General features: G+C 40.2%; 1 protein-coding gene across 3 annotated transcripts in view; it reads right to left on the reverse strand.

Annotated features, from left to right (window-relative positions):
* The window catches only part of LOC136863052 (adenine DNA glycosylase), a 140,409-nt gene extending 122,678 nt beyond the window's left edge, over window positions 1–17,731 (reverse strand). For all 3 annotated transcript variants that reach the window (XM_067139377.2, XM_067139378.2, XM_067139376.2), the window contains exons 1-2: window positions 17,563–17,731; window positions 50–217 (exon numbers count right to left, since the gene is read on the reverse strand). In XM_067139377.2, the coding sequence (XP_066995478.2) occupies window positions 50–217; window positions 17,563–17,629 (235 nt within the window). In that variant the 5' untranslated portion in view covers window positions 17,630–17,731. The remainder of the gene's footprint in view (window positions 1–49; window positions 218–17,562) is intronic.
* Between the last annotated feature and the right edge of the window lie 553 nt (window positions 17,732–18,284).

Consider the following 18,284-nt stretch of genomic DNA (forward strand, 5'->3'; position numbering starts at 1 on the left):
GCTAAATGAACACCTACTACTACAAGAGAGAAAATTTTCAAATAAATACCAGCATATGCTTTTTGTTGAGCTTCAGAATTCCTTGCAAGTGTCCTCCATGGAAGGTCCCGTCCATTTTGATTGTACCAATCCAACAGCCTGCTTCGAAAGGTGGCTACTTCAATTGCAGTAAACTGGTGAAGGCGATGCACTGCAGAATTTCTCATTTCATCAGCAGCTAAATGGTGGAAGAATAAAAATTCATGGTAACAAAAGTTCTTGCAGAAAGCAAAGTAGTTTTAAAAAAAATATTGTCACAACAATTCCAAACATGGGAGTGCTGTTCAAACAGATTCAATAGCTGGAACAAATTTCTGAAAGCACACAGGACAATCAATGATTTAACTGCTTCAATTTCTACTTTTCTTCTCTGAAATAATGACAGAAATATTTATCATTCCTTACATTCTTCAAGTTCCCTACATGATGAATTATGATCATCATAAATGTACCATGAATTACTCTCCCTCGCCGTTCATTTCTTATTTTCAGCTTTATCTATTTGTCCAGATTGATCTGTGTGTATTTTTGTATTATTTGTGTATGTGTTCCTTTTCTGTGTTCTTTAATAAATTAATAATAATGCTATTTGCTTTACGTCCCACTAACTACTCTTTTACGGTTTTCGGAGACGCCGAGGTGCCGGAATTTAGTCTCTCATGAGGTCTTTTACGTGCCAGTAAATCTACCGACACGAGGCTGACGTATTCTTTAATAAATTGTATTTTGCCCCTTCCCCCTTATGACCCCAGGGAAAAGGGAAGCTACTTCCGCCCTGGTGGATTTCCCCATCTTTTTGTTGGCAAGCCTTCCTCCGATCTTCACACCCGTCTCGTCGCTTCCCCGCCTCACCCCGCTTCTCCCAAGAGGGGCGGGCGTGACACATATTGACAGAGGTAAGTGCCTCTTGTGGGGAGTTGCTCACATCGCTCCGTGTGAGCACCTTGTCTGGCCGAAAAGCAGCGGTGTGTTCTGATCACTTCATCTACGGGTGTGGAGGTAGGGAGAATGTTCAACTTTCTTTTGGGCCAAGGGACGGAGTTACTTTAATCTTGAAAATGTAATATACATTGTAATGCTTCTAGAAGAGGCTAGGGGCCTCATTGATTGGAAAGAGTAAGCTTTTTGAAGGAAATGTTAATGTATGAGATCTGTTTTTAATCTAGTCTGTCATACTGGCTTTTAATGATGTTGGTTATGAGGCTGAGCCTCTACTGCTTTGAATAATCTAAATTGTTGGCAGTCAGTACTACTTTGCCCTTATAAAAATGAATTGGCATATGGCCAAATGCCTCGTAAACATTTGAGAATTGTATTGTGATACTCGAGTGAGAATGTATTCAAAAAACACCCCACTCATGTTATGAAGGGAATAGTGGAGACTTTGTATAGTGTAGGGGCAGGACCCCAGTTGAAGCAATGTTTATTCTTGTCCGAATGCATTATAGTAATATAAATATCTAGCGTAGCAGATGGCCTTGGTTTCTGCTAAATTTTCTATCGCCCTTATTGCATGACTGGTAAATGGCTGTGATCTTAAAGCCCACGCCTACCTTATTTCCACTTCCGCTGCCAATTCTTGGTGCAATTAAAATGAGCATATCAAGAAGGAATCAGATTCAAACGAAAGGTTATTAGTATGGTGGCAGAGACAAAAGAAAGAAGGTATTACAATATCATTGCATCAAGGAAATATTCTGTCCACTTGGAGTGCAGAATAATCTTTAATACCTTGTTACATCACCTTATGCCTCGATACCTATTGACAGGATTGGGCATGGAACTAAACAGATGCCAGGGGCAGATTCGTTCACAGTAGTTGCATATTATGCTTCAAATCGCAACACTTCTACATGGAAGGAAATAGGTGTCCCATCTGATCACAATAATGGTCAATATGTGTCAAATCAGGACACATTTTTTTGGCAAGCAGTTTAACATAAGACTAACTCAAGTGGGTTTTCAGTGATGATGGAATAGGAAGCATCTGTTGCTAAGAGCCCCAACATTTGCCTGGTGTGAAAAATGGAAAATCATGGAAAAATCATCCCACCATTTCCCGAATGCAATCTTATAGCTATGCGGCCCATACCACTGTGATGTGTTGTATGCATATGAAGCTCTGTGTATTACAATAGATTCATACAAACCCAGTCCCCAAGCTACAGGAATGAAACAGACATTTAAAAATCCCCAACCCATCCATGAATCAAATCCGGGGTGCTCTGAACCAAAGATACTATGTTGACCATTCATCCGAAGAGCCAGACTGCTATTTTTAAGTATGATTTTACAAGGTGGCAAGCCTAGGTTCAAGATGGGTAGTATGTGCCATGTGACTTTATGTCAAATAATCAGTTGCATAGACTTGTACAGACTCGTAAGTAATACAGCTTACCAGATTTTTTATGCACGTGCGTACGCCCACGCACACGCACGCACACACACACACACACACACACACAAATAAATAAGGCTAATGGCAAAAGATAAGCCAAGCCCTGTACATGATTGCCATTTGTTGATTTCTCATGGCAGGGTAATCCTACACCAGAACATTTTTTAGTACATTCCATGCAGAGTCGAAAACTAAAGATAGGATCCCCAACTCGGCAGTCTCTATTAAACAAAATCACCATACCAAAAGAATGACTGGACAGGTGTACTTACTTTGGATTCAAAATAATGTAGACTCAAGTTTAAACCTCATAAATGACATAAAGAATGGATGGGCTGAGCTGAACTTTAAATACACTTAAATTTATCTCCTTTCTTTTTATGTTTAGGAGTGATACAGAATACTTTTTTGTATTTTTAATGCTTCAGATACTTTGATGGAATTTGAAAATATACCCATTTTTTTACCTTCTACGCACTAACCTCTAATTTAAGAAAACCTTGCCACCTAATCGCAACCAACTTTTAACAAAACGGAGATCCAAGCTTCTGAAATGATATACCGTATTTACGCAAATAATCCCTGCATATTTTTTAAAAAATTTGAGGCACGAAATTGGGGTGCGGGTTTTATTTGCGTCAATGTTGGCAACACGATCCTGGCTCACTTAATTTTCGATATGCTTTGTGTAACCGCACATGGAGGAAAACTGCCCCCGTTGTCATATTTAAACGGAAAACAATTCAGACTTTTAATTTAAAACTGCCTTTACATTTAGAAAATAGTATTTTACACGGTAATTTAAATTCAAAATGTCTTTGTGTCATGACAGAATGCGTCTTCTGTAACGTGCAGGGGTAGTTTTCCGCATTTTCACTCACTTCGGTGTGCTGAGAGTTCGTTTCATAGCTGCTAAGTTTGAGTGAAATTGTAATTCTTTTGTATTCAGCGTTTTAAGGAACATCACAGTATCACGTAACAGGCAGGGGTGCAAAGAAGCAGAATCCGCGAACACTGGTGAATCTCTTTGGTGATGCCGACAGTTGGTGAAAAAGTGTGGCTCATAATTATGATCAATTCGTATGCAACGAAGAATATTGTCAATGCCAATGAAACCGCATTGTTTTTTATGCCTAGCCCAAACAGACGTTTTAAAACACTGTACTGTGTTGTAATTCAGATGGAAACGAAAGACTTCCTCCCCTCATCATAGGAAAGTTTGATAAGGCACGATGTTTTAAGGGCATCGGGTACTTTCCGTGCAAATACAAGGCATCTAAAAATGTATACAGTACAGTAATCCATTGAATAAAGTACTTGCACAGGGGAACCAGCTTAGACTTCTCTTCTTTGAATATTTTTTACTTTCGTTGCGTGAGGTAATGGTTGTCAGTGAGTTATCCAAGTGCATTATTTGAATACTGTAAATGCACCTTGTTGGATATATTTTGGTAGTAGTTCTTTTTCATTGCATTTGAAAGGTTTAAACTGTGAATCAATGTTAATTGCATGCAGTAACGTATCTTAAAATATTTGACGCGGCAAGGGTTGGCATTTCTGAAGTACAAGTTGGCGAAATCACGTAATTCGAAGTCCGATTTTTCCATCCCAATGACTTCGAATTAACGAGGTTTTACCATATCGCAAAACTAACATCCGAGTTCACCAGTGTGTCTGTTTCAACTGTAAACATTGCACAAAAAAGAATTATCCACCACCGGTCGTGTTGATATCGGCACAAAGAAAAGACCGCGTGTGAAAAGTGTTTGAGACGTAGTGTGCAACGAATTTGTAAGTAATTCAGGAGAGGATACTAGTGATACAAGAGAGAACGAATCTTTCGATCTACAGGGAACGAGCCTACTACAAGTTCAGATTAATGAAATACCTAGGCCTACTTGATAATTTTCATGGCAAATATATTTTATATCAGTGATAAAGAATTTCTCAAATATGTTCAGGCAAAGCAGCTATATCCGTAAAATTACACGCTCATATTTGCATAAAGACAACGTGGACCTCGCGGAGTGATATGAAATGTGTGTTTATGCTTATGTTCCCCTTTCAACGGAAGGAATTTTAGTTCATTTAAGTTTTTTCAGAATGAGCCTTACTAAAATTAGGGTACGGGAATTATTTGCGTAAATACGGTACTTTTAATACTAATTAATAAAAAAGAGTTATCAGTTTAGCAAAGAAACTTTTGGCCCAATTGCTTAGGAGTTTAAATTATTCCATACTTGGTAATGAAATCTGTGTTGAATTCTGGAATGACATCACACTAAATTAATTTCAGCCAATAGCAGTGTTCAGTCATCCAACTACTTTGGAAAAAGTTGATCATTATGTGATATCTATATACAGGGTGAACAAAAAATGCCGCACTTGGAGGTCGGCATGCGATTCCTCATCCCATTGCAAGACAAAAGTTTCTATAGCCAAATTGGATCTGGTGCTGTTGGAAAATAAGTCGAAAACGAGAAGCTGGCAACACTGTCACATCCTGCAGCGCATCAGAATGTAATAGAGGAACATGCATCATCCCGCTCTACCGTACCCGCCGTCGCGGCTCACTGAGTAGACTGCTGGGTTATCAAACCCACACGCACCATAGAGCTACGGCTCAAATCTATGTCAGGTTTTTTTCTCTTTTGTGTGTGTGACGTCAGGTCCCTAGTTCCCGTCGTGATAACTGCGTTTGTAAGCATGACATTCTGTTGTCACATGACAATAGTCGAACACATAACAGTGTGATCCATTCAACTGAATGCATGAGTCGACTAACCACGCAGTGCACAACCATAACTGGTCCTGTCAAGTGCAAGGTGCTCAAATACGACAGCCTCGTGTCGGTAGATTTACTGGCACGTAAAAGAACTCCTGCGGGACTAAATTCCGGCACCTCGGCGTCTCCGAAGATCGTAAAAGTAGTTAGTGGGACGTAAAGCAAATAACATTATAACATTACTGTCAAGTGCATGTAGGGCGGCTTCCTGATGGAATACACAAACAGCGAATACACAGATATGCTTTTAGTGTTGGGTGCATCCGATAACCAAGCTTCTGCTGCTGCTCGTGAGTATGCAGCACAGTATCCTCAAAGGCGCCATCGGTAAGAATGTTTTTCATCGCCTTGAGTAACACCTGCAGGAAACCGGTAATCTTCGTCCACAAGTAGTGGACAGAGGTCGTCCAAGGACTAGATGTTCTCCACAAACAGAGGAAGACATTCTTCAAGCCTTTCACCAATCACCTCGGCGAAGTACCCGTGATATTGCAAGGCAGTTCCAGGTATCTCAAACACTGGTTGTTGACATATTGCACGACGCAAAACTGCATCCATATCATTACACATTAACTCAACACCAGCGGCCAGAAGACCGCATGCAACAAGTTGAAGATAACAAATATTTTATAAAGAATGTGATATGGAGTGACGAATGTAGCTTCACTCGGGAAGGCATTTTAAAACATCACAACACAGCCATTATTGGTCTGACCACAATCCACGTCACCTGTGAACGTGGCTTTCAGACACGCTTTGGCATAAACCTGTGTACTGGAATCGTGGGAGGAGTGCTATTAGCCCCTTACCTATTGCCGGACAAGTTGAATGCGCCCCGCTATCGTACGTTTCTGGGCAATACTTTGCCTGACGCTTTAGAAAATGTTCCACTTGTTCGGCGACAGCTATGGTTTCAGCATGATGGTGCACTGCATCACTTTGGAATGACTGTGCATAAATGGTTAAATGAAGCGTTTCCAGGGAAATGGATTGGTCATGGAGGTCCAATGTCCTGGCCACCACGTTCCCCGGACCTTAATCCACTAGATTTTTATTTGTGGGGACACTTAAAGGAACATGTTTATAGTACTCCACCCATGATGTACAAGACCTAATATCTCACGTGCATGCTGCATCGGCAATGGTGGATGCAGGTGTGTTGCGTAGGGTCCGGCAAAGTATGCTCCAGCGAGTGGCAAAGTGTTTGCAAATGCAAGGTAGTCGCTTTGAACATCTGCTGTGAAATGAACGTTGCTCGTAAGTTTACGTACCGGCTCTGTGATGATAAGACTGGACGTCACATGTACACTATGGAATTATTGTGCGTAGCATAATGGGCAATCCAGTGTAGCCTACCTACTGTACTGTATTGTGTTTCCTTGTACCGCACTGGATAGAGACGATGTTACTGCATCCACTATTATGTTCTACGTATTGGCTTTATTTGTGCCATGGATGAAACAACGTGGTCGTTTACGTCTGTAAGAAGTTCATGTTGTGTTTGAATGTTGTTTAAATAAATGTAACTGTAACGGTAAGACAGAACATAGTGTGTTGCATAGTGGAGGGGTACATTGGATACAATCTGATACATTAACTGAAAAAAAATTGGCGCAAACGCGACTCGAACATCAGCGCGTCCACACAACTGGCATTTATGGCATTACCTCGTCACACTGAGCTAATGAGACAGCTCCCGCAGAGCGCCGAGTTCATGTGACCTGTGCTTGGCCACGCTGCACACCGTTACAGCGTTGCCAGAGCCTTGTTTCTTAACTCACATTTCTATTAAACCTATTGGTGGGACTAGGTTTTGCCAGATAAAACTTTTATCGTGAATTTCGACGAGGAACTGCATCAGATCAAAAATTAAATGGATGGCTTTTCCGGCGTTTGCTCTATTAACCAGCGTTTCGTCTTAGGTCTGACACTAGACTCTTCAGAGTGGGATGTGTCAGACCTAAGACGAAACGCTGGTTAATAGAGCATACGCCGAAAAAGCCATCCATTTAATTTTTGATCTGATTTTTGATATGCTCTATTGGTGGAAAAGAATCTAATTCCCTCTATGGGAACTTAGAATTTCCATGAGGAACTGCATGCCGACCTCCACGTGCGGAATTTTTTCTTCACCCTGTATATAAAATAACATGTCCTGACCGACTGATTCATCATCGCCAAGCCTGAACTGCTGGACATAAAGAAAGGAAATTCTAGGGATACATTTATATTAGAGCGTAGGTACTCACTAAGGGAGGTTTTTTGGATATTCCATCACTAAGGGGATGAAAAGGGGGGTGAATTGTTTAAATGAGCATATCTGTATCTCAAAAACTTAAAATTTTACAGACGTAAATACAATAGAGTCTCGATTATCCGACCTAAACGGGACCTGGAGTACGTCGGATAACCGAATATGTCGGATAATACAGAATATCTTTGAAGATGAACTGAAACAAACAGGAAGGCTATACTGTATTACTATGTTTTACGGTACTCTAATTATTGACTTACCAATTCAATTGTACAGTAGATGCAGTACTAAACGAAAACATTCGAAATGTCTTACGAAAAGAAACCTGTCAACAATGTCTGCTTGCCTGCTGATTCACGTTTTCTTGGTGCGAGATCCCGCCATCAACGATAATCCTTCATTATGAGTCATCTTTTTCTCCTTTTGTTCTGAAACGCCTTGTTCTTCTTCTTCTTCCTAATTTTCGTTAGCATTCACAAAACCAAGAATATCAGGATCAGTTAGTTGAAACAGCTGATCTTGTGCACACCATTTACGTCTTGAGTCGTAGCATCCACACAGACAGGAACGCAATTCAGTAAGGGAACAATGTTTTTCCATGTCTTCTTGTACCACCTCCTATCGATGTTCAACCTCACTCAACAATATGTTCCTTTCTAATGTTATTGTTCCAACTTCTTCCCATGACTGCGCTATCCAGTATGCCACGTCTTTCATTGCTATTGTTCATTTTCTCTATCAGAGATGAAAGGGGTTTCCGGCGATATTTCCTCTTCAATGTTTCCAGCACACCTTGGTCCATTGGCGGCATAATGACGTCGCGTTAGGAGAGAGGAACATGAACAGGAACAATACAAAACAAATGTTTTAAATGTTCCAGGCTTCTTTGCTTTACCGATCGTAAGCAATTTTGCCTTTAAATTCCCAGTAATATTAGTACAGGCAAGAACAGTAACTTTCCTTGCTACGCTTGTAGCCAGGTGCAGACGCCTTGGCTTGGGCTGCGAGAGGTTTTGACGGCAGCATCTTGAAATTCAGTCCAGTCTCATCACAATTAAATATCTGATCACCGGTTAATCCTTCAGCAAGAATTATTTCTTGAAATTCCCTTTTAAATTTCACGACCTCATCGGATTTAGCTGACAGTTTTTCTCCACAGTTATTAAGCTCCTCAATGCCGTACCGTTTTTGCCACCGATCAAGCCACCCAGCACTGGCAGTACAATTAGGGTTCCCTTCATTAAACTCCTTCTGGAAATACATCGTCATTTGTTGCGAAATGGGGCCAGATATTGGCAGGCCTTTTTCCTGGTTTTGAGTGAACCAAAGAAATAGTGCTTCACTTACTTTTTCGTACTCACATTTTTCATTGTTTTTCTAATTTTCAGTGCTCTGGTAGAGCACCACTTTTGAATTTCTTCCCTCTTAAGTTTCCAGTCTCCCAATGTAACACGTCCAACACCATAATCTGGAGCCACTTTTTGAAGAGTTTCCCCTTTGTCCAGTCTCTTTAACCCACTCAACTTGTCTTCCACAGAAACAATCACTTTCTTCCGTTTACTCGCCATACTCACAGAGGGTATGAAAACTACAACATCCACACCTACCAATACCACACTGAACAATGACTGAAAACTCGCTGCACCTGTCCTTGAGAAAAACCCGGTCCTATCGCATGACTGCCAGTGCTTGTCCCACGCTCGCACTCTCCACACCGGGTGTCCTAGAATTGCCTCCACCTAAAGTTCAAATTAAGCCTACCAGTGTCGGATAACACGGAATGTCGGATAAGCGAAGGTTGGTTGAGCGAGACTCTACTGTAATATAAAGAAACACGTGTTTATTTTGTTTTAGGAAAATCCACTTACGGGGGTGAAAAATTGTGAAAAAGGGGTTGAAAACTTTTTATGACGATACTTATATCTCAAAAACTGAAGATGTTACAGATATGAAAATTTGTATTTGGAATGTCCTTTAAAAATAAAGAAACACATTTTTTTGTTTTTGAAAATCCAATTAATGGCAGTGAACAGGAGCGACAAAGGGGTAAATTTTTATAAACACACTATCTACAGTATATCTCAGAAACGTAAATTGTTACAGATGTGTAAATTGGTATTTTTAATCTCTTTTAAAAATAAAGAAACATGTATTTTTTGTTTTTGCAAAAATTACTTAAGAGCTGAAAAGGGGGTTGAATTATTTTTATTACGATAGTGATATCTCAGAAACTAAAGATGTTGCAACATGAAAATTTCTATTTGGCACCTCCTTTAAAAATAAAGAAACATGTATTCTTTTGTTTCTGGAAAATCCACTTACGGAGGTGAAGAAATTGAAAAATTAGGTGAATTATTTGTATGAGGATACTTACATCTAAAAACACTGAAAATGTTACAGGCACGAAAGTTGGTGCAGTAAAACCTTGATTATCCGTTCTAATGCCCGGGAAGGGGTGAACGGTTAATTTTAAAAACCCGGATAAACCCTACTACTAATTTTAATGGACTTTAAAATAAATAAAATACATCACGTATAACCTTAAAATGCAGTGCATTAAACCCTCTTTAAAACCAAAAGGTAGTCAAACCTACAATAATGCTTACTAAATATTTACCTAAATTACCTGCAGGCCATAAATAATTAATTTATCTGGTGTCATTTAAGCTGCTAAAAAGTCTGTTACCTTTTATTTGCACTCTCCTCAGGGTGGCGCACGAATAGTTGACACATTTACTTTTAGAATAACAACTTTATTTTTCACCGAACACTAATGAAATTTTAGACACAGGTAGCTTGGACCCTGGAAATACACTTCACTATATCACATGTTCAGTCTGGCCTCCACTGCTGCCAACAACCTCTTCGAGACGAGTACGCATGTTTCTGACGACTTTGCGGCAGAGGTCTTCATGAATTTCAATGCAGAGCAGCACAAATTGAGCATGCATTTCCATGCGGCTTTGAGGTTTTGTCTGGTTTTCTGTAGCCCAAAATCGCACATTTTCTTTAACTGCCCTGTTGAGTTGAAAATAGGCTTCATCAGAGAGCCAAATGTTAGACAGTACTTGATCTTTATCTTGAGTCCATAATGCATACTGCAGTCTCTTCTGCCTGTGAAGATCTGTTAGATTGTGTTTTGTGCGTGTACAATTGAAGGTCACCGTGTAACATTCTTTGAAATGAACAGCGCGATATTCCACTTTCTCTTGAAGTTCCCTGTGTTGACTGGTGTGGGCTACATGGCGACCCTCAGTGCAGCGATGTTTTCAGAAAACCGAACTGCTGGTGCAGATGGTCGCTTTTCTTCCTTCACACTGCCATGTTCTTCAAAGTTTCTGTATAAGCGAAGGATGGTGTTCCTTGCTGGTTCCCACCAGAAAATCAGTTCGAAATTTTTTATTTGTGACGCCGTAACACTTTTCGATTCACAATAAAAGATCACTGTCTAGCCGCGCTGCTGAACAGATAGTCGGCCGTGGTTGGCCATGGTACAAAGCTCACTGGAATTCAGGCATTCGGAGACAAGGCAGCAGTGTCACCTCTACAGTTATTTCCATGAAACAGGGAAGGTGTGCACGAAATTTGAACAACATAGTACATAAGTTGCATTTCATATTTTCTTTTCAAATGTGTCAACTATTCGTGCGCCACCTTGTACAACTTATTTTCTTCTTTATGTCCATTCTGAGCTTTCTAATTACAAGAATGTCTGAAAAATCCTTATTGTCCTCTTGCTCCAAGAATTCCATTAACTTTTCAGCCAACTCCAGTGTGGTCCGAAGCTGTACGTGATTGTTTGTGACGTACTCTTCTTCCCCATCCCCCTCACTTTCACTCGTCACTTCGCAGCTGACTGCAGAGTTCTCGTTCGCGCTTTTATTTACTATTTCGTCATCAGAACGATATGAAAGATCTACGTATAGTACTCGGAGATGTTGCACGCTATCAACTAAGCTGTAGGTATCATTCTGAAGTAGAAATGACCAGCATACCGTTCTCTACGCTCCGTGGGTTGGGATGGAATGGATAATAAAGTTTGTGACTGTTGAATTTGAATAGCATCCCTCTTCTTTCGTAACAGTTACAGTAAAAGTTAAATCATTTTACACAACATAAAATTACGTAGTAAAAAAATGTATGATTGCGTGCCAATGCGCATGTACGCACAGTAGTTACCGGTACTGTACGTTATGATCATGGACTCAGGAGTCAGAGAGTCAATGTACAGTCGCTCCAAAACAGAATACTGTATCAAGATACCCTGACATCAAGAGCCGGGCTGAATGGCTCAGACGGTTGAGGCAATGGCCTTGTGACCCCAACTTGGCAGGTTCGATCCTAGCTCAGTCCGGTGGTATTTGAAGGTGCTCAAATACGTCAGCCTCGTGCCGGTAGATTTACTGGAATGTAAAAGAACTCCTGCGAGACAAAATTTCAGCACCTCGGCGTCTCCGAAAACAGTCAAAATGGTTAATGGTATGTAAAACCATTAACATTATTATTATTATTGTTATTATTATTGTTGTTGTTGTTGTTGACCTCAAGAGTATGCTCATTAAGTTTTGGAGCGACTGTACATTACTTTTAAAAAATCAAGATTTTTTTGGTGACGGATATTCCGCAGAACGGTTAATCGAGGGACGGATAATCGAGGTTTTACTGTATTTGGAATCCCCTTTAAAAATAAAGAAATGCACAATTTTGGGGGAAATCAACTTGGGAAGGGGGGTGAAAATGGAGTTGAATTATTTTTATGAAGATACTTATATTTCAAAAACTGAAGGTTGAAGGCCTGAAAATTGGTATAAGAATCTCCTTTAAAAATAAAGAAACTAGTACTTTTTTTGTTTTCAGAAAATCCACTTAAGAGGATGAAAAGAAGTGAAAAAGCAGGTGAATTTTTTAAATGAGTACCAGTGTATCTACAGTATATATACAAAAAACTTAACATGTTACAGACTTCAAACTTGGTATTTTGAAAGTCCTTTAAAAATACAGTAAACATGTACCTTTTGTTTTCAGAAAAGTACTTAACGGGGGTGAAAAGAAGTGAAATAAGTGTTGAATTATTTTTTATGAGGATACATATATCTCAAAACTGAAGGTTACTAACGTGAAAATTGGTATTTGGAATCTCCTTTAAAACTAAAGAAACGCGCATTTTGGGCGGGGTGTGGGGGACCAATTTGGTGGTGGGGGAAATAAGGAGTTCAATTCTTTTTATGAGGATAGATGTATCTCAAAACTGAAGATATTACAATGGTGTTAATTGATATTTGGAGGCTCTTTTATAAATAAACATGTACTTTTTTGTTTTAGGAATATAGACTTAATAGGGGGGGGGGGGGGGGGGGGAATAAGTAAAAGAGTTGAATTCTGTGTGTGAGAATACTTATATCCTCAGAAACTGAAGATGTTACTGACGTAGAAGTTGGTATTTTGAATCTCCTTTACAAATAAAGAAACGTGTATTTATTGTGTTTGAAAGTCCACTTATGGGGGGAGAGGGAATGGAAAGAAGTGAAGAAGTTGAATTTTTTTTAATGAGGATCCTTATATCTCAAAACCTGAAGGTTACAGATGTGAAAATTGGTATTTGGAACCTCCTTTAGAAATAAAGAAACACACATTTTGAACGGGGGCTGGAGGATCAACTTGGTGGGGGCAGTGAAAAAGGAGTTTAATTCTTTTTGTGAGGATAGATATATCTCAAAACCTGAAGATGTTACAGTCGTGATAATTGATATTTGGAAGCTCCTTTATAAATGTGATTGAGGATTGATGCTTGTTGTTTAAAGGGGCCTAACATCTAGGTCATCGGGCCCTAACGAAATGAAATGACACATTAAAACCCAAAATCCTCCACTGACCACAATTCAAAACGTAAGGATACAAAGTATGAATGGATCGATGGATATGCATTTGAAACGATCAGTGGAACCGACCCACAGTGCCTCACATGCACAGAAGCTGACGTAAAACTGACCAAGGGACTGCTTCTATAGCACGATACTGAATCGATGATGCTTGTAGTCGAAAGGGGTCCAAAATCCAAGTCATCAGCCCCTCATAATGGTACTTATCACTAGAAAAGTAGAACCATGGTATTTGTCATGTTGCAGTACTAATCAAGAGTGGCGTAGACTCGCAGTATTCCACACATTATGGTACTACTCATGGGTAATGAAATTCGTACAGGTATTACAGACCTACCGTGTTTCGCACATTGCGGCACCATTGACAGGCAACGCAAACCTATGGTGTTCATCACATACGTGTACTAACCACAGGGACTCGTACTATCCTGTGGTGTTCCTCATACAGTGGGTACTAATCATAGGCAAGCCGGAACCATGGGTTCCGTCATCCCATGGTGTTGCTTATATAGTGCTACTAATAACAGGTACTGTAAAAGCCGTCGCACTCTCGTTTGCTACTAATCACAAACCTATTTGGTACCTAACGTAGTGGTACTACACGCAAGGAAAAGACACCCACGGTGTTCCCCGCGTGGTGGTACTAATCATAAGGAGTTTAACACGTTCCCTGCGGCAGTGAATTTCGATGACTTAATGTTACGTCGTATCGGCCCACCGGTGACCCGATGCTGCCTTTAGTTATTATCGGTTCGGGTCACCGGTGACCTGACGAATTTGACTTTGTTTACTCCCTAGTATTAAATCCTAAACAATGCAAGTGCACTTGTTGTGTGCGTTATTGTTGAGGAGACATTCCAGCGTATTTACCTGTGTGACAGTGTTTCGATTCAACGACTGCGTGAAACAGAAATGACCCCGGAAATAATTGGGTCACCGGTGGGCCGATCAAAACTAGCAGTATGCCTCGATCCTTCACTTCAATTGGAACACTATGTTGCCATTAGTTAACAGAAATTCGTAACTATGACGTAGTTACTTACTTCGCAATTATGGGAAATTCGCACCGACGGATAAGAGTAACATGTTCCGAGGCACATGGTGACCCGAACCGCACGGAACATGATATAGGCCCACCCCAATGCTGTCCTAAGCCTCTTTCTTTTCCGTGCCACCGGTGTGTCAGAATGTGAAAGCTCCATACCTAAAAAGGACTTGAAATTGCTTGTAAATATTATATACGGAAGATAGTAAATATGTCAATAACTATTCCAATAACTCCAATAACCTCTATTGGCTTTCCTAAGAGCAATGTAGAAAGCAGATATCAGAAGGGTGGTACTCCTTAAACAACAATCTACTATCTGCGGGCAGCAATACTCTATTCTTCATTCACCGTAACCGCGCTAAGCGATTCCCGCGTAAAAATATAGGTCAGACAACAATCGGGACTCAGGGTGACCAGAAGCGATATGAATGGAAGATGAAAAAAACTTCCTTCGGGTCACCGGTGGGCCGATCAAAACTAGCAGTATGCCTCGATCCTTTGTTTCAATTGGAACACTATGTTGCCATTAGTTAACGGAAATTCGTAACTAGGACGTAGTTACTTACTTTGCAATTCTGGGAAGTTCGCACCGACGGATAAGAGTAACATGTTTCGGGGCACATGGTGACCCGAACCGCACGGAACGTGTTAACGGTTCTAATATAATCATCCCTTGTTCACCCCTTTTATTCGCCTCTTACGACAGGCAGGAGATACCGTGGGTGTAGTCTTCATCTGCATCCCCCAGCCACAGGGAGTTGTTGTTTGGTCTGCAAGAGGTATTTTATTTCCCTCAAGTCCGCCAGCAAGTCGGTTAGGACCCCATTATCCGCCACCTGGGACGCGCCACATGGAAGTATCACCTCTCCGCCTGCTACGCCAGCGTAGTAGGTTCGTGGCCTTTATAAATAAACACTTTTTTTTTTTTTTTTGGAAAATCCACTTAAGGGGGTGAAAAAATTGAAAAAGCGGGTGAATTTTTTAAATGAGTACCGGTATATCTACAGTATATGTCAAAAACTTAATATGTTACAGACATGAAACTTGGTATTTGGAAAGTCCTTTAAAAATACAGAAACATGTATTTTTTGTTCTTGGAAAAAGCATTTAACGGGGGGGGAATAAAAAGAAGTGAAAAAATAGTTACTATTTCTCAAAAACTGCATGTGTTACAGACATGAAAATTGGTGATTGGAATCTCCTTTAACAATAAAGAAACTTTTTTTTTCCCAGAGAATCCACTTAGGTGGGGGTGGGGAGGGACTGATAAAGGGGTTGAATATTCGTTTTATGGGGATACTTATATCTCAAAAATTGAAGATGTTACAGGCATGGAAATAGGTATTTATTTGCTAGTGGCTTTACGGCGCACCGACACAGATAGGTCTTATGGCGACAATGGGATAGGGAAGACCTAGGAGTTGGAAGGAAGCGGCCGTGGCCTTAATTAAGGTACAACCCCAGCATTTGCCTGGTGCGAAAATGGGAAACCACAGAAAACCATCTTCAGGGCTGCCGACAGTGGGATTCGAACCCACAGAGCCGACAGTTTAGTGGTCACAAACTGTACGAGATATGGAGAAACGTTTCTGTTCTTATCACGGACTTACAGTCTGAAGAGGGTTGAGAGTAATACAGAACCTAGTTTCTTTAATATGTGCAAGTGATCATAACTTAAGTAGTGATGTGGTAGCCACATTTGTGAAAATGAGGACATATGCTCGAATAAATTTTTTAAACAAATGTGAGGAAATTGTAAAAAGTGGAGGCAAACATGTCAACATTATGGAGGTGAAAGTCAAGAAGATAAAGGAAATGAAGAAACTTACCAGTTAAGGTAAGATTAACTTTATCATAATAGAACTGTTTGTTCGTTTGCTTGTTTATTGGTCATATTTAATGCTCAGTTTTGTTTAACTCAAAATACTTTATTGGATTTCAGTAGCATAGTGTGGCCACTAAAATTCTTCGCTCACCACTCATACTCAATACGTCCTCTTGTTTTGCTAGCTTGATTACAACTGTGCTCCAACAAATTAATGTATGCCGTGTACTAATCAGCTCTAATAACATTAATGTACCGGTAGTCCACACACGCAACGTCAATGCTGAAATAGATAAATGCTTGCATAAATGAGATCAATGTCGCAAACAGTTTGATTCAGAACTTTTAAGTGTGTATTAACTGAGACAGGACCTAGGCCTGAAAGAATATGCCAATGCCAAAGGAGTTATACAGTTCAAGGAAAACACGGCAACCAAAAGATAGGTGACAAACTCAGAGAGATTATCGAGCAGTGAACAGAGGGATACACTCAAATTACTGCTAATGTATATCCAGTCTGGGCATTACCAGGCAGGTCCCAAGGTGGCAACCACTGTCGCCGTTGCCACAGTGAGGCAGAAACACTTGTACATGTCTTGGGTGCCTGCAAGCATGGTGAAGTTCTTAGAAATGCCCGCCATCACTGTATTCGGATCTTGTTCGTTGATGCCTTAAAGGAACATCAATATAAAGTACACGAGGAAGTATGTGGACTTGTGGTCAATGGATTCTGCAAGCAGATAGATATGACAGCTATTCCAGCCAGCTCGACTCATGGTTTAGTTAGAATTGAGACCTCAAACTCTTTTAAGAAGGCAAGTGTAGTAGCTTAATACATATGTTGAAGTAGACTGATTTTTGTCATATTTTGGCTAGAAAATACAATTTTACTTTTGTCGATAGAAAGTACCCTGTCATATTGGTCATACGGTACCACTAACCGAATTCTGAGGTTCTACTGAATCATGTTTTGAAAAGTATTAGTATTTCACTATCACATTATTAAATTCGGTATATTCAAAGTGTTCATAAAAACTGATTATCACGAGAACAATATACCGTACCCGTAAATGAACTGCTATAACAACTAAGAGGAAAGAAAATAAATGCTACCCTTTCGAATTCTGTTTTTGGCCTTCGTTGTTCACTCTTTCGTAAGGAATCTCGGTCTCAGGAACGAAACAGGTAGATCCTCCTTACATCAGGTTTTTTTTTTTTTTTTTTTTTCAATCTATTCTCGCATAAGTTGTCAGCTGTGAACGCACAGATGTGTAACCATATCACGTGTAACATCCTGTACTTGTACTGAACACCACTATTAGGTTATACTTTACCTAGCATTTCATCTTCATTCTTAGACACTGGTTCTCTTCGCTCTCTTAGTTTACTTTTTCGTTTCATTGTAAAGCACCGTAAACACAAAATCAACAATTAACACCGTAAAATTGCAGCTTACTCTCTAATATTAAAATATCACATGTTTGTACTTTTAAAAACTCTACATATTCACTGATCGAAAAAAAGGCGCAATAAATGTCAGTGTCGCCAATACGGAGCACAATAGAAAGGAAATTTCCTCCCAAATTTTCCCTCCTGCTCAACTCTCATGTGATCGTACCAAATACAGTAGATCGTATTTGATCGTACCCACTAAGTAGAGGAAATTACTGAGGCAATTCGTTCTGTGCACAGATTTTGAAATGAAAAAATAACGTATCCAGAAAGATAAGTAGACAGGTAAACCTAGCAGACATGCAATGTGTGTGCTACTGTAGTGAATGAGGAAGTGTGTCAAACAAGAGCAGAATTTGTATGTTCCTTAGCCCGGGAGAACAAAATTCCGACATACCGGAGACTCATAGGGACTTTAAACCGTTGCCTACGAGATATACAAGGCCGGGAAGTGTGCGATAGTTCTGAGCGTAAAAACCGTTCCCACGGTCGACTTGAAGCGTCGCTCCTTACCGGCCAACACAATCGGGTCCACGCACTGTAATCGGAGCACTTTGATAGCTCGACACGTTTTTGTGGTAGAAATACCTACTCCTCTGTGGAA

This window comes from Anabrus simplex, chromosome 2 (genome assembly GCF_040414725.1).
Source record: "Anabrus simplex isolate iqAnaSimp1 chromosome 2, ASM4041472v1, whole genome shotgun sequence".
NCBI lineage: Eukaryota > Metazoa > Arthropoda > Insecta > Orthoptera > Tettigoniidae > Anabrus > Anabrus simplex.